General features: G+C 27.3%; 1 protein-coding gene across 3 annotated transcripts in view; it reads left to right on the top strand.

Moving 5' to 3' along the window:
- The window catches only part of LOC114133059 (dual specificity calcium/calmodulin-dependent 3',5'-cyclic nucleotide phosphodiesterase 1C-like), a 169,319-nt gene that overhangs the window by 105,031 nt on the left and 48,509 nt on the right, over positions 1-15,779 (top strand). For all 3 annotated transcript variants that reach the window (XM_027998679.2, XM_027998680.2, XM_027998678.2), the window contains one exon: positions 10,166-10,282. In XM_027998679.2, coding sequence (XP_027854480.2) covers positions 10,166-10,282 — 117 coding nt within the window. The remainder of the gene's footprint in view (positions 1-10,165; positions 10,283-15,779) is intronic.

Genomic DNA, 15,779 nt, shown 5'->3' with positions numbered 1-15,779 from the left:
AATCCATACGGCGGCTGTGAGGCAGTGTACAATATCAATCATTATCAATTTTGTGCCCGTGAAATATGTTTTTATTCCGACTCAAACGATATTATATAACAAGGCGGTCCGGTGGAATCGTGCTCGTGTATATAATTATATTATACGTACACGTGTATGATACGACCCACGCGAGCTCAGAGCTCTCCAAAACCGACAATGACGATGACGTACGAACGCTTCTGACCGAGGCGCTGATTCCCCGGGGGAGTGCCACCGAAATTTCACGGCGATCTCCTCCTATACATAAGTAATATAACATATACCGACGCGTTAAGCAACCAACGAAATCCATAGACATTAATGGCCCGCGATGGGAAATTGTTCTATTCGTGAAAACCGCGATCGCAATATTTTATTTTTATATCGAAAAGATCGGTACTCGCAGTCGGTGCCTACCGAAAATCGGTAATGGAGCGCCGAACGGTAACTGCGACGCACATAATTGTACATAACTTATATACCATAGGTGTTGCGCCTCACATACGTATACTCACGATGAGAAAATTCGTATTCGTATTTCGTTCAATCAAATATTTGAACAGGTACTGTTCTTATCTTGTTACGGTTTTTACGGTTCCATAAGTCGGGTAAACAAAAGTGAGAAACTATTATTTCGTTATTATCTGTGAAAATAATATTGTTCTCCACACATTATTGTGGTATTATAAAACGTTGTTTACAGTCGAACGAGTTAAAATCTCTTTTACCGACATACCAACGTATGATGGTTTGCTTAAAAAATTTATATAATTTGTATGTATATTTTTTTTCATAAGTATGGGTCGTAATAATTTTTAATCTCCAGCGTGTATCTACGGTAAATATTTTGTTTGCTTATATAATATTATATATACATTTACTGTGTGGATTAAGGCACAATCAGTGTAAGTTCAGCCTATAGAACTATGATTGACCATGGATTTAAAAAGTACCATCCACGATATATTTTATCATTTTTGATATAAAATACAAATTATATTTTTATCCTTCTTTTTTTTTCTGATAGATTAGGTTATATATGAATCTAATAGTTGTAGTTGTCGTACTGAAATTGAATTGAAATTTTTACAAGTGTCAAATCTCTGTGCGACATAATCTCACTGCTCCGTCAAGACATGTGGTTTTAAATGTACTACACGTATTTTTAAAATTAAAATAAAACTCCATTATGTAGTTTTTGTTTTATTTTAATTATTTTAATTTCTGTTAACCAAATTTTCCAATTTTCTGTAACCAAATTTTTCACAGCCTAAGGGCACACTTAATCTGGGTCCATGTATTTACATATATAATAATAATATGCCCCTATACGTTATAATATGGATTAAAAATAATAATAAGGTAATATGATAATAATAAGTAATGCTCTATAATAAATTAATGATTTTAATAAAAAAAAAAAAGTAGATTATGAAAATTACTAGAAGTTTGTAATTGTATGCAGGTACCAGACAGTGAATATGAATTTCTAGAATACCTACGTATTTTTGTTCTAAAAGACAATTTTGCATTAGAGTAATCGTGTTTTTTTTAAAACGGTTTACATAATATTGTGTTTTTTTTTAAAAAAAAAAGTTGTTTTCAAATGATCGAATTGGTGTTTATTTTGCACTAAATAAAGCTTAAGTGCTAAAGGTAGAAACAAAAATTGTTTTGTTTTCTTTATTTATTCACAAATCGCATCTGCCGAGAGTAAATAGTTATGATTTCAATTCTGGTTTTATTTATTATTTATTTTGGCTTGTTTATCATACCTGCACTACATTATACAATCGAATTATGCATTATTTTTTTTTGTTTTCTGTAGTACCTTACCGTATATGTATAATTTTATTTTCCCGTTACATTTTAGTACGCCGAATTCGGGTCAGTTGTTCCATCGTGTCAGTGTAGAATTATTATATAATGAGCTTATCGCGTAATCACAGGTTTCTATAAAATATTGAATGCGTTGCGGTGCGTTGTTGTTAATAGAACTTTTATCCGTGATACTCGTTTCTATACTGTAATTTGAATGAGATGCCTGCATACAACAAGAACTTCGGCTGACGTAAAACGTCTCATTTAAAATTCGGTGAAACTTTCCTTTACATTGTATGGAATCGGCAGCAGTGCGGTGCGATCTGTATACCTATAGTCACGTAGCGCTTTTATCGTCGCCGTATCAACAGTCACTCGAGCGGCTGCAACTGATCAATTCAGAGTTAATTATTTTTGGCCGTAGTTAACAATCTCAAAGTTGTTACATATTACAATTTCCGAGAATTTTCAATTTTTAATTAATACTTCCACACTATCTTTTCGTGGTAAAAATACCGACGCGAGTACACCACCTAACTTCCAAATCGGACCTATTAAAATACTTGAATAATTCATAAAATATCTTGAATTCGCAAATAACTATTTTAATTTAAAGTTAATACCATTTCTGTAAGGTTATGTTTTTCCACGCGTGATTTTCATCCTTCGTTTTTATACTAAGTAAGAATAATATAATAAACCGAGACTGAACTAAACTATAATTTTGTTGATTTAGTAGGTTATGAATTTATGACGTATTTTTAGGGTTTCACTGTTAATTGGTTTTTCATTAACTTTACATATTATTATATAGGCTTCACTTGTAAATCTTTATTTTACAATGTTGGAATCATTGTATTTGTTATAATATTAAATTTACATTTAAATTCAGTAGCTTATATTATTCACTTTTCGTTCACGATAAAAATAGCATTACTTAAAGTGTATTTTTTGTTTATTGAGCATTTCTATCATGAAAGTTACCATAGTTTTAAAATTACTTAGATCCTAATTTATTACGATAAAAGAATAACTTTTCTTTATTCAATTTCTAGCGTGCTCTTTCAAAAATTATGCATTATGCATTCTTTATTACATTACTATTCTAAAAAAAATTATAATAATTAGTTGAATATTAAAAAAAAAAAAAATTATTCACGAAATACCGAATAAATGAATCCTACGTCAGAATGTAGCTATATTGCCTATATCAAACGCCGTTCTTTCATAGTTTTATTTATGAAATACTTTGAATATTTCTTCCTACCAAAAAAAAAAAAAAAAAAATTGTAAAAATTGGTCTAGTAACTGTAACAATGTATTGATAAAACTGATTTTTTTGACTAAATTCTAATACAACTAAAATATTGAGAATATTTTGTAAAAAACACAATTTAAAAAATGATTATTGTGGAATAAATAATAATATAATTATACACCTACTTTCTATGATGATTTAAAAAGGTTAATTATATGTCATTAAAAAATACAATATAGAGTCTTTTTATAACATCATTCAACGTAATGGCACTACAAAATCATCTACTAACCTGTAGAATTTAGAAGTATAGTAAAATAACCATAAACACTAAAATGTAATGGGTATATTTATTTATATTTAGACTAGTTAGACTAGTACGCAGTTTTGTAATTAAAATGTGTGTATACTTAGGTCTTGTATTGAATGTAAACTAGAAACAGATTATATTTAAAGGTAAAACTGTGCAATCAATCTAAGTTTATAATGTTATTTACATATAAAGTGGAACATTCTAAAATTTAGTTTGATCTCTGAATAGTGTATAGGTACATAACGACCTACACATTGATAATGACGTAGGTATGATACAAATGCATATTTAGTTAGCCATTACATTTTCAGCTACTTATGGCGTTTTGCTTTTCGAATTGTACACAGAAAGTAAGAAATTATTATTTCATTTTTCTGCGAAAAGAACTATTTTCCGTGTGATCTAATAAAATGATACCTGGAGTTGAATAAAGTAAAATTTCTCTTACCAACATTAATTTGTTAAGTTTTTCTAAGAGAAAGAATGTAATATATATATAAGTAAAAAGAAAACAGTTAGAGAAATACAAAACGTCTGTAAACAATAAGTAATGTGTCACGAAAACAAAGAGCTGAGATGTCCATTGCACTAAAAAATAAAGAAGTATTTTCTTTTTTTTAAAAATTTAAAAGGCTCTGGAAAAATGAGTTATTTTAATACATTTTTTTTTTAGATGTTAGATAACGTAAATAAAAACATAACAGTGTTAAGATAACTCTTAAGTTTCAAATTTGACTATGTTTTATTTTATTTAATTACAATATTGATCCCGATTGTCTTTAAAATGTATCAATAACTGTTTAAAAAAATGTTGTCTTACAATTAAAAAAAATAAAAATAAAAAAATTTTCACTAGTTGGTTTTCATCATTTTAGTCATCACTATTATCATAATATTATATCGATATTATTTTTATTTTTAACATTATTGACTGTTTCATATTAATAAAATATTTAAATTTAATAAATTATTTGTATAAATAAAACTTTATATTGTGTATATACGGTAAAAGCTTTCTTTGTTGCATTCAAATATTTTTTAAATGTATAGTATTTTGAAATTTTTTAAAAAAAAATTATCAACATTCAAATTAATATATAATTATATTTTTAAATGCAATTCCCTAACTGTAGGTGCTTACTGTGAGCATGGCTCTTTAGAAAAATTATAGTATTTATAACAGCACATTATACGATTTTGAACTCTGTTGGAGAATATTTCACTAAATGTTCTGATAATAATTGTAACTATATTATATTATACTATATATAGTAGGACCTTGTGATGTGGTTAAGGATAACTCGGAAAAAAATAACATTACGAACAAATTTTCTCAATGCGAATAGCTGATAATAACATACATATAACCGTATTCCCAATCTCAAAAGGATCGCCTCACGTACATAAAATATACACGTACGCGTGCATATTATATTAATCTCGGACCGTATTATAATAATATACTCTACACTGTACTTATTCGTTTCTTAACAACCACGCACAGTCGCGAACTCACCCGCACACCTACCCACACGAAGGGTTTCGTTTTCCCGTCTTATTATATAAAATAACATCGCACCTTTGCCGTACAGCCCCCCCTCATATCATGTGTATGTGTGTCACGATGATGTAGAATAATAGCGGTAGAGTAGTTGTCGCACAGTAGCTGATAGTTATTGCAGTAGGTATATAGTTACTAGTTTTAGTAGTGGTAGTTGTGTGTAGTCGTCGTCGTTGTCTGCGTAAATGATGAATCGTCGAAACGCTTGTGCGCTCCGCCCTTCCCGCCCTCTTTGTATTTTGCTAACTTAACCCCTAAGTAGTCGCGATACACACACGACGGGGGCGGCGGCCGAAATAAAAGACTGGAGTCGGAGATTGGCTCTCGCGATCACGATAATATTATATTATGTACTGTCACCGAGGACAAACTGCCGTCGATATAAGTAGGTACCTACCACAAAATAATAACTTAACGATAACGATAATAATTGGTGATGTGAGTTTCGCGTAAAACGATGCGATAACCCGAGTTCTATTATAAATCGCTTCATTTCCAAGGAATTTCGTCATCATTTTTCATAGTCTATAAATGATTATTTCGAGTGTACAAAAAGACTCGCAATAACTCTTCCGTTAATTTTTTTTATATGAATAATAAACAACCGTTTGATATAATACTAATTATTTATAAATAATAAGAATAATAACAATGAATTAAAATCAGCAGTTATCAGTCTGATCATTATAATACCACAGAATATTTATTCTGTGATAATACGTATTACAATAACATGAAATTATTACTATTTATTGTCGTAAACATGTAACCATGATATTATATAGTCGATAAAGATATGAACGTGGTTATAATTATCACCAATGAGTATTTTAGTGACATTTTATTGTAGAAATAAGAGAACGCAAGCTACCAATAACGTTACATAAATATATCATAGTGATTACCGAATCATAGCATTCTATAATCACAATTATTGTAATGTACACATAATTTATTATTGTTTTTTTTTTATTTCCCACTTTTTATTACCGACAAACCTAATCTAATAACAGTAAATAAAATAAAAACTCATAAATTGAGTGGTCACTTTATTTTCACAGCTGTAAAAATAATATACAAGTTAAATTGTACACCGTAAATATAATATGGGAAATATAATATGGAACTCTCATCACTAATAATAATAATAATAATAATGCCATCATGATAAACGCGTGTGATCGAAAAATCGGATCGTTTTCAGCAAACCAATATAGTTTGTTTATTTTTTTTTTATTATTATTTTACGTATAACCCGTATAAATAGAGCAAAAATTGAACTAATTGTCATACGAATATACGTGAAATCTAGTGCACGCAAAAATATTTGAAAAAACTAAAAAGAAAAAAATCAACGGCTATTGTCGGAGAAACGAGACCGCAGTTAGATTATTAAATTCCCTTTGGACGCTATGTAATATGCCGTTTGCTGGTCATTTTCACTCTCTATTTCATCGTCTGAATGTGTTAGGTATGCTATTGAATTATAACGCTTTGGACGGTGGCGACATCGAAGAGGCGCTCACCTGACGTTCAATACATCACAATGATCTAAACGAGTCGTTAACGTTTAATTTACATAGTTACAAATTTACGTTATTGCTGTCGTCGTCATCATTGTCGTCCAATGTCGGTTTAATATTCGGCACTAATTTATACCATAGCTATCTACCAACGTAGCTAACTTTATAAACTTTATAGACACGTTTCTAACGGTTCGTTTTCTTACGAAACGAATGTAATATTAATGTGTTACTGCATTAGTCGTTTTTTTATCCTATCGAACACAAACAATCCATTGTTTTATTTCTGATAAATTTTTAAATGCTTTTGACATATGACACTTAAAATTATTTTCCTTTAAACGTTAATCTGAAGAAAAAAACTCAACACGTATTACGGTTTATGAATATAAATTATTATTATTTATATTATATTCACTTATACAGGGGAATTTCGATTTTTAATAATTGTTTATAATATTAAAATGATTATATTATACACAAAATACATTATAATTTTCAAAATTAAATCATTATTGAGTTTTGCATTAATTCTGATATAAAAAATATCAAGAAATCATATCGTATGGTCATATATTGTATGATTTGTCAATATATACTATTTTCTATGCTCAATTTTATTCCTTTCAATATGGCATAAAACTAATTGTCAGTAGTTATTAAATTATATCATCAAATATAAAAACATTATTTTATAGTTCTCGCAACAACAAATAACACTCTACTTTTTTTCTGATATTGCAAATATATTCGTAAAATATTAACAATACGACATTTTTAGCAAAAGTGCAAAAAACGTTTTTCTATTAATCGTTGTACTTAAAAAAAAAATAATGAAAATAATTCTTTTACAACAAATCCTTCGATTTAAAAATTTGATTAGTTTATTTTCTAAACCGATTTTGTCTTGTATATAATATAACAATAATATTATGTTCGTGTTATTTGTTTTCGTATGATGTACTTACTGCTACAATTGTATCTACTCGTGTGTGTGTGTGTGTGTGTTTGTTTATTTTGTAAACGAAACTCGAAAAACAAATGGCGAAAACAGTGTAAAGTAATTTCTACGTTCATACAGTGTTTTTCTCTACAGTGAATAGTGTCAAACATTTAATCGACGACGGTGGTGGCAGCGCAATGACAATGTCTTACGACACAGTCAAAACGCCCACCGGCGGCCGTGTCATGTCCTATTGTTCGCTCGTTCGGTCTGAGTAATATTATGGTATTGTCTACAAAAAATAATAATAATAACACTGAAATACCAAAAATGTTTCTTAGCACGCGTACGAGAAATGATGAATGGGACAACGCTAATATATTTTATTATTATCGGTCACATATATTATTATATACCGTATTTTGTGCATGCACACGCGCGAGCTTACCGATGAATGAGAAAAACCAAATCGTTGAGGTCGGCGGTCGGTGGACCACGACGACGATGAAAAGTATTTAAAAGTAGTAAGTAATAGTGTATACTAGATATTATTATAGCCGGGAGACTTCGTCGTCGTCGTCGTTCACGGCACGCGCAACTGTCGGTAAAATGAATATTACAACAATAATAGTATATTATTATGATAACTACAAAAGTCGAAAACCACAATAGGCCTCGAGCGTCCGGTAGGGTGAACGGTATTTTATTATTTATTTATTTTTTTTATATTTTTGTTATTTTTGTTTCCGTTTAACCAAAAATCACAGTTTATCATTCGAACACGCCACAAACGCAGGGCACGAAATATACGAAAATACGCGCATCCGCGTCATGTTATTATTTAGGAGAACCGTTATAATAATAAAAATAGTACGCGCGCACGCACCGTTTTGTGTATATTATTCTATAATATTATACATACATTTCATTACTCCGGTTCGCCTTTTTTTATTATTATTATTATTATTATTATTTTCATATTTTATTTTTCGACTACCATTTATCACGTCTGACACGTCGCCGTTTTTATTCGTTAGTCATTTATTCCCGACCGACGCGCGCAGTCAAACAGTTTTGGTGTGTGTCGCATGTGCGTGCGTGCGTGAGCGTTACACTTTTTGTGCTTTATGTGTATACGCGTGTTACCGGTGCAAAACGTGTGTGAAATGGCTCGAGCCGGCGACAAATCACCGAACGATTTATTCGAATAATAACCGGGACACGCAACGCGGATACGGAAGTATATTATATAGATTGTAAAAAAAAAAAAAACCTATACGGCCGCTTACCGTAAAACCGCGCAAGAAATATCGTTCGTATCGTATACTTAACAATATATAAACCTACCTATATTTTACTGCTCAGTCACTTGTGCGGAAATCAAAAATAGCGCTCAGGTACATATAATATACCTATATATATATAAGGTATCTATCCGCCGCATCCGAGTTTCTCGTTTCAATATTTGCGAGTTCCGTTCGAGACGTTTTCACTCGCCACACAATATTGCAGATAATATTATACTTTAAAGTACGTATGCCACGCTTGAGATTCAAGACGTTATTATGATATAATATACATAATTTTATGTCGATGGTAATCCCCGATGTCGGGTAAAGATGTCTACATTATGCCGATAATATCGACCCGAGAAATTTTTCTGTAAATATATTATTGTAAAAAGTAGTTTAGCAACCCACTACAATCACATGCATTACCCATCAAAAAGTAATGTTTGGCAATGAATAATGATTTACATTGCTAGCTGATTAGAATAAATCGTAAGACGATAAAACGTCGTGCCCATATATCATGACGTCTATGTGTGTTACTCATATTGTGTATTTTCATTTTAAAATTAGTATTAATAGTTACACTTAGAATCATCATCTTAGAATCCGTATTATCCGTCAAAAAAATAAATTATTTATGAAAAAAATATTTTTTTCAAGCATAGTTTTACTATCCACCACGAATTTGATTATAAGTAATTTAATAGATTGTACTTAGAATCCGAAACATAGATTTTAAATATAATTCGTGTGTTAGACAAATACAACACATGAAAGTACACACTTCATCTAGTTTTAAGGATTTGGATCTATAGTAAATTATTTCTAACGATAATAAAAAAATAATTTTCACTAATGAATGTTAACAACACATAACATAAATATTATTATAATTATTATTGTATAAATATAGTAATGTAGTATGTATTTATTTAACATTAAAACTTGTAGTAAATCATATATCTAATTCATTAAAATAATACATAAATCCGTAGCAAATAAAATTGTGCTAGTTTAATAAAATTATAAGTACATGGCATTTATTTGTTATTTTTATTGCATAATAATAATTACGGTTAAATTAGAAACCTTGTCGCCTTATATATAATTTCGAAAACACATAATTGTAAATGGATAATTTATGTAATGCTACGTAATAGTAGAACATATATTTTATTTTTGTTGATTTTTAATACAGCATTTTGATGTTTAAGATTCCTATTTATTTTCTTATAATTATTAGTGTAATAATAATGCATTGTGTATTTATATGCACAATATCTATTGTAAATATTAATTATTTATTCGCCAACCATAAACATGCCTATTTTTATGCTCAAAAATAATTCAAGATAAATAATACTGTTTTGTGAGATTATGAGAACCAATTTGAGAATAATTAAGACTTAAATTTTTTGTTTATATTGTTTCAGTGGCGGGCCCTCCAGACACTGCAGAAGAACCATTTGACGGAAATAGAGGAGATGATCCAGTATTTATGGATGTAAACGAAGGCGCTAGCAGTTCACAGGACTCAGATCAAAATCCGAGTAAGTACCACGAGATTCAGTATACTTGTTAATTAAAAAAAGTAAAAAAATAAATAAATAATTAAATTGAAAAACTAATTAACAACTATAAAAATATACTATGTATATAACATTATATAAGGCAAGCAGTAATCGTACATTGTTATATAAAGAGCTACCTTTATCAATTTAAGTAAAATTAATATTTAATTGTATTCCTTAGTAAGTATATAGTAATTAAAACAACTTTGTTTAATTATACGTCATTAACAATTTATACTGTATATAAACCAAGTATAATATTTAATTTAAAATTATTTCAGTGAAAAAAAAATATTATTTTTATCGAACTACTGATATTTAATAAATAAAAAATTATTTATTTTTCATTTTTTTTCTAACAGACGAGGTTTTGTTTAATTTTTGTCCATTAAATATTTATGCAATTTAAACATAAGTAAGTACTATCATATGCAGTAGATACTTATTTAGGTACTTTTAGGTATTTTAGGTACTAAATTGTGTTATTAGCTTTTTCGCATAAAATAAATTAAGCCTCTAAAAATCTATAACGAATCTTCTAAACTAAATTACTAAATACACAATAATACTTATTAGAGACTCTATTTTAAATATTTTAATAATAATAATTAATAATATATGACTATAAATAGTTTTATATTAGTAAGTATTAATAATTTTATTTTTTTAAACTTAAATAAATCTTTACGCTAAACTATAATTATTACTGATAACAATAATATTTCGGATTAACAATATTGATACATTTGATAAACTCTCAACTATTACAAAAAAAAAAAATAAATAAATAAATAATAATAATAATAATGATAAATAATACAATAATTGATTATAAGCATATTTACTTAAAATATGATATAGATTTGAGACAGTAGTTCACTAAAATGTATTTAGAACACATAAAATTAATTCATCATTGTCTTAATAGTATGATTAATTAATGAAATGAGATAATAATATATTTTATAAATCTTTTAATTAATTTTTCTAAAAAAAAAAAAAACAAATGATGGTACAGTTGGAATATTAAAATATCATTAAATAACTATCAAACTAAAATAAAAACGATCGCTGTCACCGTAATTGACATTTTACTATTGCCCGAATCGTTGGAAAAATAATAAACTAAGTTTATTATTTTTTGTATTTATAAACTTTAAACTTCTTTCTCTGTAAGTCAAATTTTATAGTTCCGTAGAATTAAAAAAAAATATAACAATTGTATTATCAATCAACGATCTCGTCTTGACTAAATATATAGTTTATACGCAGTAAAATAAGACGTTGAAAATTTAGTAACAGAGAAAAGTGGTAAAACATTTTAATAAAATCATTTCTCTAAGCATGCATTTTCATACATTATGTTTATTCATGCAAACGTATATAATAATTATTATTATTTTTTCATTTTTTTTTTATAAATCAATTCAAATAATTCGTGAAAAATTATTTTATATGAACAAAATATTTATATTTTATTTTTAAATTTTAATTAAATAAACTATTCCAAAAAAAAAAAAAAAATCAATAAAATTAATATAAATTTAAATTATTAAACTTCTAATTGTTGACAAATAAAATATAAATTTTTATTGCTAATAAACAAAACTATAAACTATTATTTTTTAAATAAAATTATATACTTATTAGCATTACTCAATAAAACAATAAAACTAGATTAACAGATTTTATAATAAATTTTACAATTAATTACAAGGTAACACAGTTAAAACGAATATAACAAGTATATATGCTCTAAATTATTACATGAGATAATGCTGATTAACAAAGTTTGACAACGTCTTTAAAAAGTTCGGATTTTTTTTTATTATTATTATTATTATTATTATTCAGTTATATTAAAACAAAATGGATAATGTTTAGATTTCTTTTTGCTAGACTATGAAATATAATGGTTAACCAAGGCACGAAAAATTATACATTATTATGAGCTATCGAAATCATCTTTACTAATTAATATAATTGTAAACAGCTAGTTATTATACCTATAGAAGTCAAATAAATGATTCATAAACATGCGATGAATAAAAAATATTATTTACTATTATTTGAAGAAAAATGTTAATACACCTTTTACTAGATTTTTTTTTTATAACTACTGCGAATAATAAAATATGTACTTACTACAGTTGTCTGTGTTTAGTACTTTATGTTTTACGGTTTTATAGTCGTTAGTTATAAATATTCAAAATTATGTTTAAAAAAAAGTATTTTATGGTCTGTTATGTGTGTACACGGAGACATACTAACTAATATCGTACAAATTTACAATAAAATATCAAATAAACTGTAAAATGGTAATTCGAATTTAAATATATTTATAATATATACGTATTATCGACACATAATTTCAGTATGATGATACTATACGCCATGATAACTCTTAGAGTAATATGACTGCAATCGTAGCGCCGAGACACCATAACGGAAAACGTTTCGCGGAAACAGTAACGTTTCAAATATTAAACATTTTATTCTAAACGTTTTGATGTTGTCGAAAAACGCGTTCTTGTATGTCTTGTTATAGATCAAGTTTTCGGATATTTGGAGACATATAATATTTAGAATAAAGTAAAACACATTAGGTCGTTATCGGCGACAAAAGATAATGCATTTCCATGACCGGGAAAATCGGCCCCGACCAAACCGAAAACGCTGCAGAATGTCGGACGAGACGTATTGGCGTCCATTAATTGGGATACAACAATTTCAATACAGAGTGAATCACCCGGCACGCTTACTCATCCTCATTTCCTCTATATATTTGAGTTTATTTAAACATATTTGTTTTTTAGAATTTTTAAGTGTCCTCATAAATAATACAATGTTTGATATTATATATGTCATTTACAGAGTGTTTGCTGTGACGATATAAAGTTCTTGCTTTTAACTGTAAAATATTAAGGATTTTTTTTTTGTTTTTAATAATTGTAGCAGACAATTAAAATCTTGATTAAATATAAAATATAAAACACTCATAACATTTGGTCAATTTTCGATTTAAACGTAAATGAAAAAAAAATCATCTGTTTAAGTGAATAGGCGATCGTTTTTTAAACAAAATAGGTAGTTAAGGCAAATTATATTTAGTCACTATAATGATTTTCAGGGTGTGATAACTAACAAGTAAATCGACAATAGAATAAATGGGTCTAATTCAAATACTTTATATTCTTTATAAGAGTGAATAGCTTTTTTTTTTTTTAATCATCGCCAATCCGAATGTCGTTATTTTCGAAAACAACAACGATATTATTATAAATAAAAGTTAATACCACCTGAAAAACAGTCTGCCTATACTATTTGACTAAGGTTAAGAATGTTAAATGTTTCAAAAAGCTGTTTATGTAATAATAATAAAAAATTAAAATATATACAATATATAATGTTTTCGTTCATTCTTTGAATAAAACAATTATTACAAATCTCTTCAATCAAAACATAACATAGAAAAACGTTTAACTAATAAAAATGTGTTTCCTAATATTAAATCTGTATAATCAAAATCGTTTTGTTTTAGCAATCGATTAGACGTATAAAAACTACCGTTTAACGACCACAATTTAGTATTTACAATACAAAATAGTGGTATACTTTTGTAGTATACAGATAGTTTATATTGTCACGAGATTGATACCTTTGGAGTGTCACAAAAAAAAAAAATTGAATTACATAAAATATAAAATATGGTCTCTAAGTAAATACGTTTAAAATTAAAAATTAAAAGTTAAACGAATGGATTTCTAAGAGATGAAATGGTGATAAACATACTTGGCGAATCTCCCTGTATATACGCCTAGTGAACTTCGAAAGTAGATGATGTATATTACAGAACTTTACGGGACATCGTTCGTATTACTCACGCGTTCCACCACCATTTACCCACAGTGTCCTCAGCGATTGGGTCGACATTGTCGATTGGTTAAACCGATTCGTTTCTCCGGCCATGGTTTAATATAGTGTACTCGTCCGGGCGTGAGTATTACACTCACATGTAGAACGAAACGCAATATGTAAAAAACGCATAATATATATATTATACTTAATATTTATTACATTTAATATATTTAACGTTGACCAAAACATCCTCGTCGAGATCACCATGTGATTTTCGTTTTTCTTTTTCCTTAACGCGAAGTACCGTGTATAATTCGAGTGATTTTGTGTGGAAATAATAAAAACTCATCCGATCGGTTCCCAAAACTGAAGTAAATAAAGTCTTGATGTATAATAATATACTTATATATATATATATATAATATATATATATATATATATTATTGGTAAATGTATTAAATGGATAATGAATAAAAATAAAATATTTTAATACGCCTTGGCGACGGGTCGTACTGAAAATTAATTTCAATCTCATTATTTTGATACTTTACAATAATTTAAAAATAAAAAATCACATTTATATTCATAGAAATATTGAATTTATCTTAAAAATTATCGTTATACATTTATTTTAAGTTTTACCTCTGTTTCATTTAATAAAATGTATTACCATACTTGCCTTGAATTATTAGATTAATATATTGAAAACATCTCATAACTTTTCAGATTAACTTCAAAATAATAAAAAAAAAATCCCTATAATACCATAAAACGTTTATAAAACTGAAAAAAAAATAACAGACAAGCAAGTAACCACTCTATTGTGTAGTAAATGTCATATGACCATCGTCATTAAATTCACTGTTATGAATGTGTTAAACTTAAATTCAATAATATAATATAATTATAAAGGTACGATAAAAAACAATATTGAGCGATAATAAACTGTCAGCCTATACGTCTTCATAATAATTCACAATTTTTTAGAATTGTATCTATACAATAAGTAACTATTAAAAAATGTAATATTAATTTAAAATATATTATTTTTTTTTAATACTTGAAATGAAAACTTATAAGAAACTTGGTATTTTATTTTTAAACTTTTGGTAAAAAAAAAAATTAATGAATTGTTATCAACATTTGAAATTCACTCCCTTATAAAAATAATTGTAAATATATTTATATTTTTAATTGTTATAAAAAACATTTATGAGAAATATTTTACAGAATGTTCATGTTTTTTTACTCACAAACAAAAATTGTACTTTACATAGGTTACATAAAATCTAAAAAAGTTTAATATTAAGACAAAAAAAAAAATAAGAAACAAGATATTTTTAAAATGCATACGTTAACTTATTTAATTAAAAATGTCATATCTAAATATCTTTACTTTATTGGTTTTTAAATTTAAAAACAAAACAAAATCGATATTGTCAAAATTTGGGTTTTCGTTAAATTTTAATTTAAGCGATACTAAATATTGGCGTTGATTGCATACCTATATTATAGTTATTGTATTTAACAGATATATATTATCGTTAGATAAGAAAATTAATGTGTAGCTACTAACTACCTACTTTGAAAGTTTGAAATGCCTTAGGTTACTCCCGAT

This window comes from Aphis gossypii, chromosome X (assembly GCF_020184175.1).
Source record: "Aphis gossypii isolate Hap1 chromosome X, ASM2018417v2, whole genome shotgun sequence".
NCBI classification, from domain to species: Eukaryota; Metazoa; Arthropoda; class Insecta; order Hemiptera; family Aphididae; genus Aphis; species Aphis gossypii.
This window is presented reverse-complemented; position numbering and strand designations above follow the sequence as displayed.